This window comes from Vitis riparia, chromosome 19, assembly GCF_004353265.1.
Source record: "Vitis riparia cultivar Riparia Gloire de Montpellier isolate 1030 chromosome 19, EGFV_Vit.rip_1.0, whole genome shotgun sequence".
Taxonomy (NCBI): domain Eukaryota; kingdom Viridiplantae; phylum Streptophyta; class Magnoliopsida; order Vitales; family Vitaceae; genus Vitis; species Vitis riparia.
In genome coordinates this window covers 5,354,482-5,369,803 of record NC_048449.1, presented here as the reverse complement: position 1 = coordinate 5,369,803, position 15,322 = coordinate 5,354,482, and the positions used below count along the sequence as shown (strand labels likewise).

The 15,322-nt window shown below is 35.1% G+C and overlaps 2 protein-coding genes across 2 annotated transcripts; both read right to left on the bottom strand.

Annotated features, from left to right (window-relative positions):
- Window positions 1-1,405: 1,405 nt before the first annotated feature.
- On the bottom strand, window positions 1,406-10,063 carry LOC117908871 (organelle RRM domain-containing protein 2, mitochondrial). The gene is made up of 4 exons (XM_034822669.1): window positions 9,828-10,063; window positions 4,958-5,026; window positions 4,770-4,876; window positions 1,406-1,842 (listed from the first exon to the last, which is right to left on the bottom strand). Exons 1-4 carry the CDS (start codon window positions 9,964-9,966, stop codon window positions 1,750-1,752), a joined length of 408 nt encoding a protein of 135 aa, XP_034678560.1. The 5' UTR covers window positions 9,967-10,063; the 3' UTR covers window positions 1,406-1,749.
- A 552-nt stretch (window positions 10,064-10,615) lies between these two features.
- LOC117908869 (60S ribosomal protein L8-like) lies at window positions 10,616-14,088 on the bottom strand. Its single transcript, XM_034822668.1, has 2 exons — window positions 13,541-14,088; window positions 10,616-11,243 (listed from the first exon to the last, which is right to left on the bottom strand). The coding sequence occupies exons 1-2, from the start codon at window positions 13,978-13,980 to the stop codon at window positions 10,901-10,903; spliced, it is 783 nt and encodes a 260-aa protein (XP_034678559.1). The 5' UTR covers window positions 13,981-14,088; the 3' UTR covers window positions 10,616-10,900.
- Between the last annotated feature and the right edge of the window lie 1,234 nt (window positions 14,089-15,322).

The following is a 15,322-nucleotide window of genomic DNA, read 5'->3' as shown; positions in this document are numbered from 1 at the left end:
ATGTGACTGATTCTAGTAAATAGTCGTACCATCTTATCATTTTTAAATATTCAACAAAAATATTTTTATGTGACATGATCTTAGTAAAGAGTTGTACCCCATCAATATATTGGCATGATACAATTGAAATATCAAACACTTTCTTTAATGGTAGGTTGAAGTTGGCTTAGGAGAATCATATTGGTTCAACAATGCACAAACATCAAATTGGATTTAACATGCTTGATCAATGGCTTAACCATCAAGTCCATATTAAAACGAATGCAAACAAGAATATAGATCATGTTTATCTGATATAAAATATTCGGGTTCATCTACAATATAAAAGGATAACATACATATTTTCAAATCATATTATTTGTAATTTGTCTCATTTAATTGTATATTTATACTAGTTTTCTTTTATTTGTACTTTCATTCAACAGTTTAGATCTTATTATACATATTCAATGGTTCTATTTGTACTTTCATTCAACAATTTAAATCTTATCATACATATTCAATAGTTCAAATATGGACTTCAATAAATATTAATACGATATCTTAGCATTTTCCAAAATCTTTAGAATCTTTGAATTTTGCCCATTTAGTTAGTAGACTTAGAAGAGAAGGTTTGGGGTAGAAGGTCCACCCTCATTCATGATAACAAGGCTTCTCTCTCCCACCATCCCTGCTAAACTTGATGACAAATTTGTTTTTGAGTGATCAAAGGTTGCATTTCGCCCCCTCCCCCCCTAGTGTGAGTATAATAATAATGATCTTGAATTATTGAAGCAACTTTGCCCACTATTTTTCATTTGTATAGAGATCCATCCCCACCTTTAACTTGAAGCTGATCTCTTACATAATAAAAATGGTCAGATGCTCCTATAATAATCATAGCTTCAAATAAATGTTCCATGTAGTGGAGGTAGTTATGAAGGCTTGGCCACTGAGATTAGTTAAGTTAGCCAAAGTGCAGATCCTATTGTCAGAAAGTCATGGATGGTTAACAACATCCTTTTCTTGATTTGTCCTTTTCCCCCATCAACCAAGAGCATTAAAGTCCACTGCAACATTTAAATATGGAAAACCTAACCCATAAAGTAAATTTCACCTGCAAATGCTATGTACTATACAATAAAGCAGGTCAATCTCCAAAGGATCCAAAGACAATCTCCAGGAGTTGATTTCGAGGATTTGGGCATTAATTGCCAATAACCCATTGTCATGGAACCTCATAAAACCATAATGAATAATTTTATATTAAACCTGCTCCAAAAATTAACTTACCTCCTAATCACAAATAAACCATAACATTCAACTACCAGAGGGATGGCAGCAATCCAAATCAATTGTAATCTCCATTTCCTAGATGTATTATTAAGACAATGTAAGTAAACCCTAAGCAAACAAATCCCAAATGTACAGTTCAAATAATTACCCTTCAGGCATATTATTATAAACTGAGTTTCTGAAATGCAAATGAATAGAAAATAAAAATAGTTCCACATTATTGTTCCAACATGCACCAATTTGAAATCCATATACTTTTCAGTTTAGTCTGTGCTCAGTTCTCATATAAGGCAAATCTACACCACAAAATGAAGTTCCAGGGAATGGCTGACCAAACAACCTCACATGAGAGGAATCAATGGATAACTGTAGTTCATAAAAACTATAATTATAGGGAACTACAATTGATAGAAGCTGTTCCCAGACAAAATTGGTTTGAAGATGACAAGCTTGATCCGTTGAATATGGGAGTCATCAACGACCATATGGTGGAGCCCCATTGTTTTGAGGAGATGGAGCTGGTCTAGGTCTTGCATACTCTGCAAATATCACCCAACCATCCAGAAACTGCATAACACAAAAAAGGGAGAGTAGTCATCATTCACAATACCAAAAGAGGGAGGGTGGTCCTATTCAGAAAGAAATTTTAGCATCCAGCAAGTGAGCATGCTATGAATTGTGAACAATGATCCTTTCCTCTCTAGCCTATTGGGCCCATCTGGATACTTGGGGAGCACCCCTGCATTTTGAATGATGGTTTTAATGAATTTTCATTTGCCCACCAAAAAAGAAAAAAGAAAAAAGAGCAATCCTAAAGAACTATGGTGATAAAAAAAACCCTAGAGAAATAATAAAGAGTATGGAAGAGAATATATCAATAATACAATTCAATACTATTAGTTGGAATGTCTTTTAAGTGGGTATAAGTCTATATCTCCATTTGGAAAAAAAGAAAAAAGGGAAAATAAAAAAACAACACAAAAAGATAAAAAGATGAAATTTTTTTTTTTATGGGTAAACACAAAAGAGAATATATTAATTAGAAAAAAGAAGCCCGGAGGGCAACCCAGGCATACAGGAAGTATACAGCAAGTGCCAAAAGAATAAAAAGAGCAAAACAGGAGGGACAACAAAAACCTCACCCACCCTCACCTAGAGCCCAACCAATCAAAAAAGTTGATTAATGATGAAGGGTCAGCATCTATATAAAACTTTGTCCAAGACCATAAACTACACACAAAAGAATACTTCAACCTATATACTGAAAACGCTATCCTATTTCTTTCTTTCCACAGCGCCCAAAAAAGGCATAAAGGAGCCAGCTTCCAAGCTCTTTAAAATAAATAAATAATATATATACACTCTCTCTAGATTAGCTTGCAAAATAACATATAAAAGAGGTTATAACACAAAATGGGGCTAAATGCACTTAGAAACAAGAAAACACATGCATGAAACTCAAAATTGGACGAAGTTATGTCACCAATGGGGCAAAACAGAAAATTGTGGAACCAAAAAAGGGAAACCCAAATGAGAACAACAAAGTAACTGTAGTTTAAGAGCAGAAAAGTTTAGGAAAATAAATAAATAAATAGGCTACATGAAGACATTCTAGGATAACATGTAATAAAGAAAATTATTTACTAAGTTCTACCTTTCTAAAACAGATTCCCAGACACCAGGATGAATATTTCGCGAGGACACAGTCCCTTTATTTTCCCTCACATTCAGAGGATTGGCAGCTCAAAATGCCTAACTGCAGATTGTTATTTCTACTCCTACTTCCATGGGAAAATGTTTAGAAACCCAAAAAATTTCTTCATTCATTTGGTTTCTTAGAAGTTGGATGAGTAACTTATATATTGGCAATTTCGTGAAGAAGTCAATTGTGTTGTTATTTTGCTTAAACTAGAAGAAGCTCCATATCCATTTTGAAGATATTATAGAATAGGGATAGCAATCTACATCAACCCAGTTCAAGTCTGCATCAAGAACTTCTGCAACTTTAGTGTAAGCCAAATTTTCGAAAGTTCTTTTGCTCGAAAATTTTGCCAAGTTTCAATTTCAAACTAAGTATGAAAATTGAGCCCAGAGATCTCAAATTTTCAGCCCTAGAAATGGTTTAACTATCTAAAACCTTTTTTTGGGGCTTCAAAATTTACAAAAACTGGGCCAAGCCAGCAATATTGCAACTGGTCAATTTTTTTTTGATAAGTTATATTGCAACCGGTCAATCAACCCAGGCTAGCAGCTTCAGCCATGTTTGAACTTCCACTTTGACCAATTCAAGAGGAATACTCCACTACTTGAGATATTTAATTGCTTTTGAGAAGTCAAAGGCTCCTTTTTAGCTCAATAAGAATTTTTCCACCTGTCTAGGTAATTTTCATAAAAAATCTTATGACTTAAAACAAAAAATACTTAATATCTAAACCAAGAAAATGTTGCTTCTCCTAAAAGCTCTATTTAATTTGTACAAAAATTAATCTCATATTTAATGAAAATTTTACAATACCAATATTGCGCTTTGAAAATCATGAATCCTTATGCAAAAAGCAATTTCATGTTCGATGAAACTTTTACAATACAATATTGTCTTCTAAAAAAAATTATGACTTTGATGTTGGCTTCAACTTCTAGCTAAAGTCATAAACAAAAGTTATCCCAAATGAGGCCTTAGTGTTTCAATCTTTTTAGAACACTCATTCCCAAACTCCCAAACCCTAGTTGACATCTTGCCAAAAAATATATTTCTGCAAGTCTCAGAGAAAATCCTCATCTTTCTGAGATCAACTTTGCTTCAATACCCTTTTTTTCCTAATGAGCCTAAGTGCAAAGTTTCTGTAGACTTTTGAAAACCTTTCAAAATCAATTACTTCTAGAGATTAGAAATTGCTTCTAAGAAGCAAAACTTATGAGATACATTGATTCAGGAACTCCAAATTGATAATCCAGATATACAAAGCAATCCAGAAGGGTTCAGGCGCATGTGGATTCAAGCAAGGTGTTACATGAAAGACCAAGCCAGAAACCAGCATTGGATCCCAAATCTCTTGGATAGTAACCTGCAAAGCTTCAAAGTTTAATTTACAGTTGATTTGATTCACACCATTGATCCACAAAGGTCTTTGGCCGTAAAATTTCAGGGTTTCCACACTATATCTTGCCTCCTTTTGCATTTTTGCATGATTGATTTACTGTTATAGCATTTCAGAATTAATTTTTAACATTAATTCTTTGACAGACGAAATCGATTATACAAAAGACACATGATATACGTATATATATACACACATGTTATACAAAGAGCCAGAGAGAGAGTTTTCTACATCATTCAAGCTACTGCTACATCTGTTTCATTGTTATCAAATCAAATTTGTTATAATGAGAGAGTGGAATATCATGTCATCCTAAGTTTAGAATGTAATTGGATCAATTTCTCCTAACCTTTAAATGAAATGGAAATAAAGAGACCAATGTGAATGTCAGCTCACCTTGCCATCCATGCCCTTTATACCTTCAGCGGCATCTTCTAAGGAAACATATCTCACAAAACCAAACCCCTTGGAATATCCTGATACACGATCAGTCACTACTCTAGCTACAAAACCACAAAAAACCAGTAATTAGTAATTCAGACATAGTTGTCTGAACTCTGAAGAACTCTTGTAGAAGAACAAACCATTGACCACTTGACCAAACTTTGAAAATGCCTCATGAAGCCCTTCTGAAGTAGTGCGCTTGCTAAGCCCTGTAAATACATTAAGAGTAGAATATTATCAAATAACAGTGACTTTAGAAATACTATGAAACCTATATTCAAAATGAAGGATCAAATTAGATTCATGAAAACAAAACATCATGCATATCAAAGACCAAAATACAACCAGAAACAAAAACTTCATTCAGAGAAAGCATTCAATATTCAGCAAAAACCTAAACAAAAGAAAACAAATAAAAAGAAGCAAGGGAACAAGTAAGATAACTTGAAAAGATAAACCATGGTCCTAAAATCCCTTTGTATAATCTCTCCTCCCTCTCCCAATACAAAACCTTCATTCAAAGAAAACAAGACTGAATTTCAACATTCAGAAAAAACCTAAATAAAAGAAAACAAATAAAAAGAAGCAGGGGAACCAAGTAAGATAACTTGAAAAGATAAACCATGGTCCTAAAATCCCTTTGTACAATCCCCTCTCTCTCTCAATACAAATAACTCTCGACTTATTGACCCACAGACTCCTCCAACTTATTCTTTAAGATACTTACAAAGTATGTGTACACCAACTCCACAGGAGCAGCCCATGGGCCCAACTTTTATCTTAACCTACCGTTGGGAAAAAAAGGGTGCAACTCAGGAGGACCAACCCATGAATTCTTTTCCAGACTTTGGGGAAATTACTTAGGCTAGCCTATAAGTTGGATGGCTCAAGCCACAGGATGCTGGATGCACCAGAAGTGACCTAGGTGAAGCCCCCTCAGGGGGATTAACCTTGATCAAGGTAGATGGCTGGTGAGTGTTTCAGTTAACTTGATTATCTTTATGAGGTTATGGGATTGTAGCTGTGGGGCAAGGACTAACCTTAGTTTAGGAACAAGGTTAGGAGATGGTTGTTTGGGAAACAGATGCCACAAGGATCACTTGCCTGCTCAACTCAAACGGAGCTGGACCCAAGTCATGGAAAACAGGTGAACAGAAGATGAACTGGATGTGCAAGTGCAAGGTCTCTCACAATTTCCAGAAACAGAATGCCTGCAAAGTTCTCATGCAAATTTTGGCCTAAAACCCTCAACACCTAATAATATCTTTAGGCAGCCTCCTTCCCATAGCTCCAGGTTGCTTGGGAGGGACTATATATTGACTTGCTACTAACACATCATGTTGGAACCAAGAAAATATGTGGAACCAAACAACATTTATTTATATTCTTTTCAATTCATGCAGGGCAATCCAAATTATGGAGGACCACCTGCAAAACATAAAAAATCCTCCAATGCTCATGTCAGTGAAGACTTTTGTAGGATGAGAAGTTCTTAGTATAAAAAGTGCATCCTCCAAACTAGAGTTATCAAAGGTGATCATTAGGGTTGCTAAAACCACCAAGAGTAAAAGTCACCTCTTAAAGACCCAAGCCAAGCGGGCTTCAAAGAGGCGACACCTAGGCAATCGCCTTGGGGATAAGGTTTAAGGTGTAGAGGAGACCGCCTTTGACCTTGGACTAAGGTTAAACAAACTTAGATTGTAGTACAACTCAATCTAAGATTAGACTAAAATAGAGTATACAAGTTATTTTTTATCATAGTGATAATGAGATAAAGGGCTATCAATCTAATCTTGATGGAAGTGATGACGATTTTAATTTCAATTATGACTATGATGATGATGCCTAAAGCTTTTCTAAGTTCATTCTCTTATTTTGTTTCTATTTTGATTTTTGGATGTTAGAAAAATTAGAATATGCATTTGGACAAGATAAATTTCTCTTAATAATATGATGTTTCTTCCAATGTGGGGCATAATGTTTAATACTTTGAATAATTACTACCACTTTGCTAATTCTATAAGATACCATGACAATGGAAAATTTAATAGTGTTGACTGTTGAAGATGATGTTTACATTGATGAAGTACTAAATAGATAAATATATGTGTACTCTTTATTGTCTTACTATACTTGGGCTACCACCTTGTTTTTCACCTTCCTCAGGCTAAAAGGAGTCCTATCACCTTGACTTTGCCTTTTGCTTTTAACAACATTGTTCCAAACCTTTCCTTTAATGGTTTTATTTATAGCTAACATCAGTATTAGGATAATAATTTACAAATGATGGATAATAATCTCTAAATGATAGAGATTAGGATGTTGTTATTAGGATAATAATTTTCGGATGATGGATATTAGGCTATTATTATTTTAAATATTTGTTGGTATGATCTTAAATTAGAAATCAAAACATCAATATTTGACACATAACCACTCATTTTCACACTTTTTGGGCTTTAGAAAGTGAGAAACTCCATATGACTGTAACCACTCTAAATAGGACTTGTATCAAGACCTTGAAGCCTCGCTTTGTCATGAGGATGGTGCCATGGAGGCTTGCCATAAGGCTACTATTACTGAAGCTTGTCATGGGAATATTGTCATTAAAGTTTGTAATGAGACCACTACAATTGAAGCTATGCACTTTGCTTTTAACTTTCTTTCAAAGAAGAGACACTCACTTGATCTTCTAATAAAAAATAAAACAAAATATGCTTAAAATGGAAAAAAAAAATATAGGAATATGAGACCCTTTCATTAAAAATAAAAAAATAAAAAAGAGATAGTAGATGAGAAAAAAAATTCCCAGTAACAAAGAATGTTTTTCATAAAAAAATATTTTAAATAAAGAATTTTTGTCATAAAGAAATAAACAAAATTTAACAAATCTAGGAATTTAAGAGATAATTACAATTCTAACATAATAAAGGAACTCATAAAAGATCTATGTTTTTACCATTGTAGTTTGACATAATAAGAGAACTTGATTCCCAGATTCAGCACCAATTGTAGAAACCAAAAAATATTTACGGAACCTAACAACATGTCCTTTCACTACTTCCAACCATTGGTCTCATCTGTAGGCATCAAGTTTCCCTTATAATGTTATAAGTGCAATGGTAAAGATAGAAATTTTTTATATCATCATCATCTCATAAGCTGTTTGAAAGGAAAAATGTGTGTCGTTGCTCCCTTATGCAACTTTTAGACAATTTTAAAGAAAAGGAACAGTAGATCGTCTAAAAATGAGAACCATTCTTGTCAAGGGCCAAAACACTCTTTTCTTTGTAATCTCTAGGCATAGTCTAAGTTTTTTTTTTTTTTTTTTTGACAAGTCATAGTTTAAGTTGTTTATAGATTTTGGTCCTTCATCTTTAATAGATTTTGTTGATTGGGGGGTGTTGTTTTGTGTTGGCTTCTATTCTTTTGGTGTTGCCATTAAGCGTTTATTGCAGGCTTCATGTGTATGTTGGGGCACTCTATAGACGTTTCCTTTTATAAATTTATCTAAAATATTTCTATGAAAGAACTATTTGGTACCATGAAAATTGTTTTAGTCTAAAGACTCTAAACTCCTTCTTTATGAAAGGACTCATATTCCTATTTATATATAAAATAAAAAAATTTAAATAAATAAAAAACATTTTTTAGATTTTTCTATCATAGCAAGTGAGTGACTCTTATTTGATGGCAAATTAAAACCAAGGAGCAAGCCTTAATGGAACAACTTCATGGCAAGCCTCAATAGCTCCAGCCTCGTGGTAAGTTTGAATGGCACTAGCCTCGTTATACAGCATGACTCCTAACTCTTTGATGTGAGCCTCTTAGTTAGAATAGTCAAACTCACATTAAATTTTCCCTTTTTTGAAACTAAAACACTTCAAGAAAATATATCAAAAGGGTGTTATGAAGGACATCACTACAAGCACCAAAGTGGCAAAAGGTTGGGAGAGTTTGTATGAGGTTCAATTCCCAATGGGGACAAAAACCTACCTATAAAAAAAAATGAGGGAGCATTACTACTAGTTAATCAAATAACAACAAATATAAAGATGATATCAAATAGTTACGTTTTGATTTTAACAACAGATATTACCAATAAATATTTAAACAATAATAACCTAATATGCATTACTATCCTAATAACCCATGGGTTATAATTAAAGCCACCAACTATAAGGTGATTGTGTGCTTTTTATACTAAGTATTTTTTATCCCAGAAAGCTCCTTCCTCGTAGAGTTTTCTTCTGTTTTGCAGGTGCAGGTACTCATCCACTGGACTAAGGAATACAATCAAAATTAAAGTTGTTTGACTCCACATATTTCCTGGTTCCAACACATCACTGTTTCCATGATTCAAAACCCAAAAGTTTCCTTGTTTCTTCTATATTTGTCATTTTGTAGTAAGTTTGCTATAGGACTCAAGCTGCCAGCCCCATAAAAAAAAAAGGAATAAATAAATAAATTAGTTCGCCCTTCATCGTTTTCACATATTCCTATAGTGTTCTGGAAGAATGAAAAGACCATTGAAAACAAACTGAGCTCGAGATCAACACCAGAAGATGCTCCACAAAGACCTTTACACATCTTTTGTACCATAAACGAAGAACTCATTTCAGCACAACGAAATAACGAATCAAAACTATAGAACTCCAAAGGTAGAAGAAAAAAATGAGATGCCAAAATCTAATAAGAGGAACGAAACCACCATTTTCTTATTCGTATCTGAGGTAACAAAAGAAATAATAAATAAATTTAATATTCGGTTAAACCCTAAACCCTACAACCGAAACCCAAAAGCCAAAATCAAAAGGAAAAAAAAAAACTCAACCGAATAACTACTAAGCGGTGTTTTTGTTTACTGAAAACCCAAGTTTGAGTTTAAAGTTTATCCATTTTCTAACTTTTCTAGGAAATCAGACAAGGAATAGATGTATTTCACCGATATGCAAGACCAATGACAAAAAAGTAGGAAAAATAAAACAAAGGATAGATTTGTGGTGATACCAGAGACGAAAAGGTTGGTGGAGGGCTCAGCCGGAGGAGTGGCAGGAGTGGCCGCAGTGATCGGCGGAGGAATGAAGGTGGAGGTTGAGAACAGCCGCCTCAAGCTGCGAGGGGCCGCCGCCGCTGCTCTCATCGCCATTTTGGGGTTTGGTTTGGGGGGTTTAACACTCTCTCTCAATCTTCGTAATCTCGGGCACTTGTCGCACGACTATAACAATCCTCGGTTTTTATTTCTAGAGAGAGAAGATAGCGTAATTACCATAATACCCTCATATATTTGACAAGTAGGGTTAGAAATTATGTTGACAAAAGGGTCCTTTCCTACGCGGTATGGGCTGTGGATGGTGCAGATACAGGGTTCCGTCCAGGCCCAAATCAAAGTTCCGTTCAAGCCCAACCTAAATCTCTAATAGAAGGACCCATGCATTTTAATTATGAAAAATGATTAGTTTTGGACTCCAATCAATTTAATGGAATGTGTAATTTTGTGGAATAAATAAAAAATAAAAAATAAAATAAAAACCAAAATACCACACCACTTCTAATCTACATCCAAAATTCTACTCATTCGTATTAAAATCGTCCACTTTTTCCCTCTCCATTTTTATAATGAGATGATAAGAAATGAATGTACTTTAACAGAATTCATTTCATTACCACTTTTTCTAGTACGATACCAGAAATAATTCATTAAAACAAAGTTAAATGGGATGTTTGGTTTGTAGGAAAACATCAGGTGCTTGCAAAATTCGTGATTGAAACCACAAGACTTTACCCAATTCCAAGCATCCCTGAATGAGTGATTGATACTCATTATTGATGAATAATTAGCATTAATACCACAAAATGATCCATCAAAGCCCCCTCACTCACACAATACCATAAGACTAGTTCGACTAAAACAATCATAATAACCAAGTAATTCTTCAAGAAAAAAGACATCTAGGAAACTAAACTTAGTCCCAAAAAAATGCCACTTGAGTATACCCTTCACTGCAGTATTGCCAATGTGACCAAGAGAAAACAAAAACAGAGAATAAAACAAGAAAAACGCCAGATGTTTCAAAATCTCTCTAAGCCTTATCAGCTTTGGCTGCAGTAGCAGCAGCCTGTCCTCGGAGACGACCAGTCCTCCTGGCAGCGATGAGACCAACCTTCTGCCCAGGTGGGGCATCACGGCGAACAGTGCTGGCATGACCAATATGCTGGTGGTTACCACCACCATGGGGATGCTCCACAGGGTTCATGGCCACACCACGAACCTTTGGCCAGCAGTTACGCTTGACCCGGTATTTATGGTATGCATTACCGGCCTTAAGCATTGGCTTCTCAGTTCGGCCACCTCCAGCAACCTGACCAACCATGGCACGACAACCACTTGGTATAATCTTTTTTGCCCCAGATGGAAGTTTAATCCTGTCAATGCAAGGATGCCAAACAGGAAAAGTATCTTAGATTAAGGCTTATTTTTAACCCAGTATAACAAAACCATAAACCAGATAGATCAGACGATAGATCAAAAATACAACACCCATGTGATCAAGTAAATGAAAAAAAAAATTCCAATACAAGGGCATTGAAGTAAAGGAGGAACCTAATATGAGACTTCACTTTTAATGGCTGTTTTAAAAGCACGCACTGCCAATGATAAACAAAAAGAAAGATAGAGCAAACAAAAACATATTGATGATTAATGAAATTAAGAAGACTTTACTTTTTTTAAGGCAAAGGAAAAGAAAATGATAAAATGTATAAGCCCTTCCCTTGTATCTTACAAGAGATGAGAGAGCTCTCAGCTTGAAAGAAATAAGGAAATGGCCTATTGGATGTTCCTATGTGCCTGCAACGGAACTCAAAGCAGCATAGAAACGATTGCTCACTCGGTTCTTTAAAAGGCAATGCCAAGAAAAACACTTAACTTTCGAAAAAAGCAAGATTTTCAAAAAATGCATATTCTCTGGAACTCTCACAACCAAACAAAAACCTTCATCTTTCCAAGTCAATAGACCAAATTAACTTCATCTTCTCTCAGAAGCCAGGACCCAATATCCTCATCCCGAACAAATAAAGTGTGTTAGTAAAACCAGTGTAAAGCCGGCATCAAGGAAGATGCCACACGGACATTCATGCTCTTTTCTTAGAGCTAAAAATCATTCTTACCCACAAACAAATAACAAATTTTCAATAACATATAGCTTGATCAATAAACTCCAAGATCAGATTTAGTTGGCAGGATTTGGAGTTTGTGAGCAATCCCCATTCATATCTCTGGAGATGCCAGAAATCAAAGCATGAAAATGATTTTCATTTACATTTCCATCTCTATTCCAGTCACAAAACCCCATTAAATTCCATAACCCAAAAAGAAAGCATTTAAAGCAACAAGATTTTTATCATACAAAATTCTGTTATCATCAATAGAGCAAACACTTCTAATGACAAAAGAAAAGAAAGATATAGCAAACAAAAACATTTTGATAATTAATGAAATCAAGAAAACCTTTAATTTTTTTTAAGGCAAGGACAAGAAAATGATAAAATGTATAAGCCCTTCCCCTGTATCTTGCAAGAGATGAGAGAGAACTCACAGCTTGAAAGAAATAAAGAAATGGCTAATTGGATGTTTCTATATGCCTGCAACGGAACTCAAAGCGGCATAGAGATGATTGCTCACCTGGTTCTTTAAAAGGCAATGCCAAAGAAACACTTAAATTTCAAAAAATAAAATGATTTCCAAAGATGCATAATCTTTGGAACTTACAAATATCCTTTTTTTAGCAGAGGAACTTAAGGATAGCATCAACCTTAAATGTATCTACAGTCCTTCCTCACAATCAAACAAAAATTCCCATTCATCCGGGTCAATAGACCAAATTAACTCCATCTTCTCTTAGCAGCCAGGACTCAATATCCTCTTCCAGACAAATAAAGCGTGTTAGTGGAACCGCGGTGTAAAGCAGACATCAAGGACAAAGCCGCATAGTTAATCATGCTCTGTTTTAGAGCTAAAAATCATTCACACCCACACAAAAAATAACAAATTTTCAATAACTTCACATACAACTTGACCAATGAACTCCAAGATCAGGTTTAGTTGACAGGATTTGGTGTGTTTCTGCAATTCCTATGCATGTCTCTGTAGACAACAGGAATCAAAGCATGAAAATGATTTCCATTTCCATTTCCATTTCCATTTCCATTCCAGACATGAAACCCCCATTAAATTTCATACCACTAAGTAAACCCAAAACGACAGCATTTCAAGCAACTAGATTATAATCATGCATAGCTCCATCATCGTCGATAGAGCTAAAATCATTCAGCCCAAAACAAGTCTTTTTTAAATAAAAAAAAAAAATATTTCAACCAGACTTAAAAGTCAACAGCCCGCAACAGTATGACAACACTGAACACTGAAACTAAACCCCAAAAAGATTATTTGAATCGTAGAGTTAAATCAAGCAACTGAAACACAAAAGGCAACTTCTCCATATTTCAACCAAACAAATCAGATCATTAATCTTAAAAATCAACAACCCCATTAACACTGAAAGCAAACCTCCAAAAAATGAATCATTTGAAGCAAAAAAGTTAAACCAATGATACCCACATTCAAATAACAACTTCTCAATATTTCAATCGCACAAATCAAATCAATAAAATCAAAAAGAACTCAACAAGCAGAATCAAGGACGACAAAACTGAATCCATACCTAGAGGTTCCATTGTCCGGGTTGTGGCTAACCACAATGGCGTAATCACCAGAAGCCCTAGCGAAGACCCCACGGTCACCAACATGGTGCTCAACGTTACACACAACGGCACCCTCAGGAATGGATCTGACAGGCAATACATTTCCTACAACGAGATTGGCCTTTTTTCCACAATAGACGAACTGGCCAGTGTACATGCCTTCAGCGGCCACGAACAGCTCCTTCTGATGCTTGTAGCGAAAAGGGTGACGGAAGGTAACTCGGGCGAGCGGAGCGCCTCGACCAGGGTCGTGGATGATATCGGTGACAACGCCCTTGAGGTAGCCATTGCGTTCACCGAAGTCGAGGCTGCGGAAGCGAGCTGGACCCTTGCGGTGGTGGGTGTGGGACTTGAAGACTGAGCCAGCACCTTTACGCTGAGCTCTGATGACTCGACCCATTAGGGTTAGGGTTTCGGGGGTCTGAAAGTTGGGGATGGAAAAGGAGGGAAGGGGAGGAGAGAGGAGTAGCGAGATTAGGGTTTTAGAGGTGATGTGGGCTGGGGGTTGCCCTAGGGAGTGTTTGGTTGGGGAAACAGGATTTTCTCAAACTGAGTTAGGGTTTTCCGGTATTGGAATAGGTGCCATTGGCAAAGGTTGTGTTTGGATGGGTGGAATTGATGGGTTTTTGGGTAGGAATGCAACAGGGCGGGTTTGGTGCGGGCACCCTCATCTAGATCTGTCCACGGCACGGCCCTATGCCTAGCGGGCCATTACAGGCTAAAGTGCTGGGCAGACACGGCCCACTTAAAAATCGTGTCGAACCGGGTTGACCCATGCAAATCAAATAGGTGACTCAACATAACCCATAAGCTTGTGGCCCAATCGTGCCTATTATGTTGTATCGTGCCGGCGGCCTATGATTCATGTGCCACTCACTTTCTTAAAATTTTTAATTTAATTTTTTAAGTAATTTTGTCTTAAATTTTTTTATTATTAAATAAAATTTCTTTTTATTACTTTAAACACCTCTAATAATTATACTTTTTATTTTTTATATTTATATTTATTGAGTTTATAATTGTAAAATTTTTAGAAATGTTAATTTTTTATTTTTAAAAATAGTAAAAAAAATTATATTTGAATTTTTTTATCAAAATAACAATAAATTTAAAATAAAAGAATATAAAAAGAAATAAAATATAAAAAAATAATAAATCATTTATTTATTTACCTCTAAAACTATCCTAGTTGTTAGAAGAGGTGTTATAGATATTCAACATAAAAAATATTAATAGGGAGTGATTGATTTATTTATCTTTTAAACTAGTCGTTATATAATTATTTAAAAAGATAATATAAATATTTGACATCAATTAAAAAAAAAAGTAAAATTATTAGTTTACTTTTTTATCCCTAAAACTAACCATTATATAATTATTAAAATTAATATTATCAACATTTCACATGTAATAAAAATAAATAAATAAATAAATAAAAATATTTTTAAAAAGGTCAAGTAGACATGGTAGACTGTCTCTTTAGACCCAACACAACCCTCTCCTTTGGGTCGTGCCGACTTGGCCCACTATAGTAATTGGGTAGTGTCAACCCAACCTGACCTTTAGCGTGTCTGGCCACGGGCCAAAATGGGTAGCTCAGTCTATTGGGCATCCCTGACTGATGAGTCATCCCAATCTTTTCCTATTTATTATCAAAGAAAAAAATAAAACAAGACAATATGAAAACACAAAATTCATATACCTGTTCCACCTAACCCAGATTAAATTTTCAAAATTTTTAA

Excerpts from the sequence above, each read along its gene's own strand:
- LOC117908871 (XM_034822669.1), bottom strand. The coding sequence starts at position 9,966 with ATGGCGATGAGAGCAGCGGCGGCGGCCCCTCGCAGCTTGAGGCGGCTG. Across the intron at positions 5,027-9,827 it reads CACCAACCTTTTCGTCTCTG|GGCTTAGCAAGCGCACTACT; the intron begins GTATCACCACAA and ends ATGTATTTACAG. Across the intron at positions 4,877-4,957 it reads GTTTGGTCAAGTGGTCAATG|CTAGAGTAGTGACTGATCGT; the intron begins GTTTGTTCTTCT and ends GTGGTTTTGTAG.
- LOC117908869 (XM_034822668.1), bottom strand. The coding sequence starts at position 13,980 with ATGGGTCGAGTCATCAGAGCTCAGCGTAAAGGTGCTGGCTCAGTCTTC. Across the intron at positions 11,244-13,540 it reads CCGGACAATGGAACCTCTAG|GATTAAACTTCCATCTGGGG; the intron begins GTATGGATTCAG and ends TTGCATTGACAG.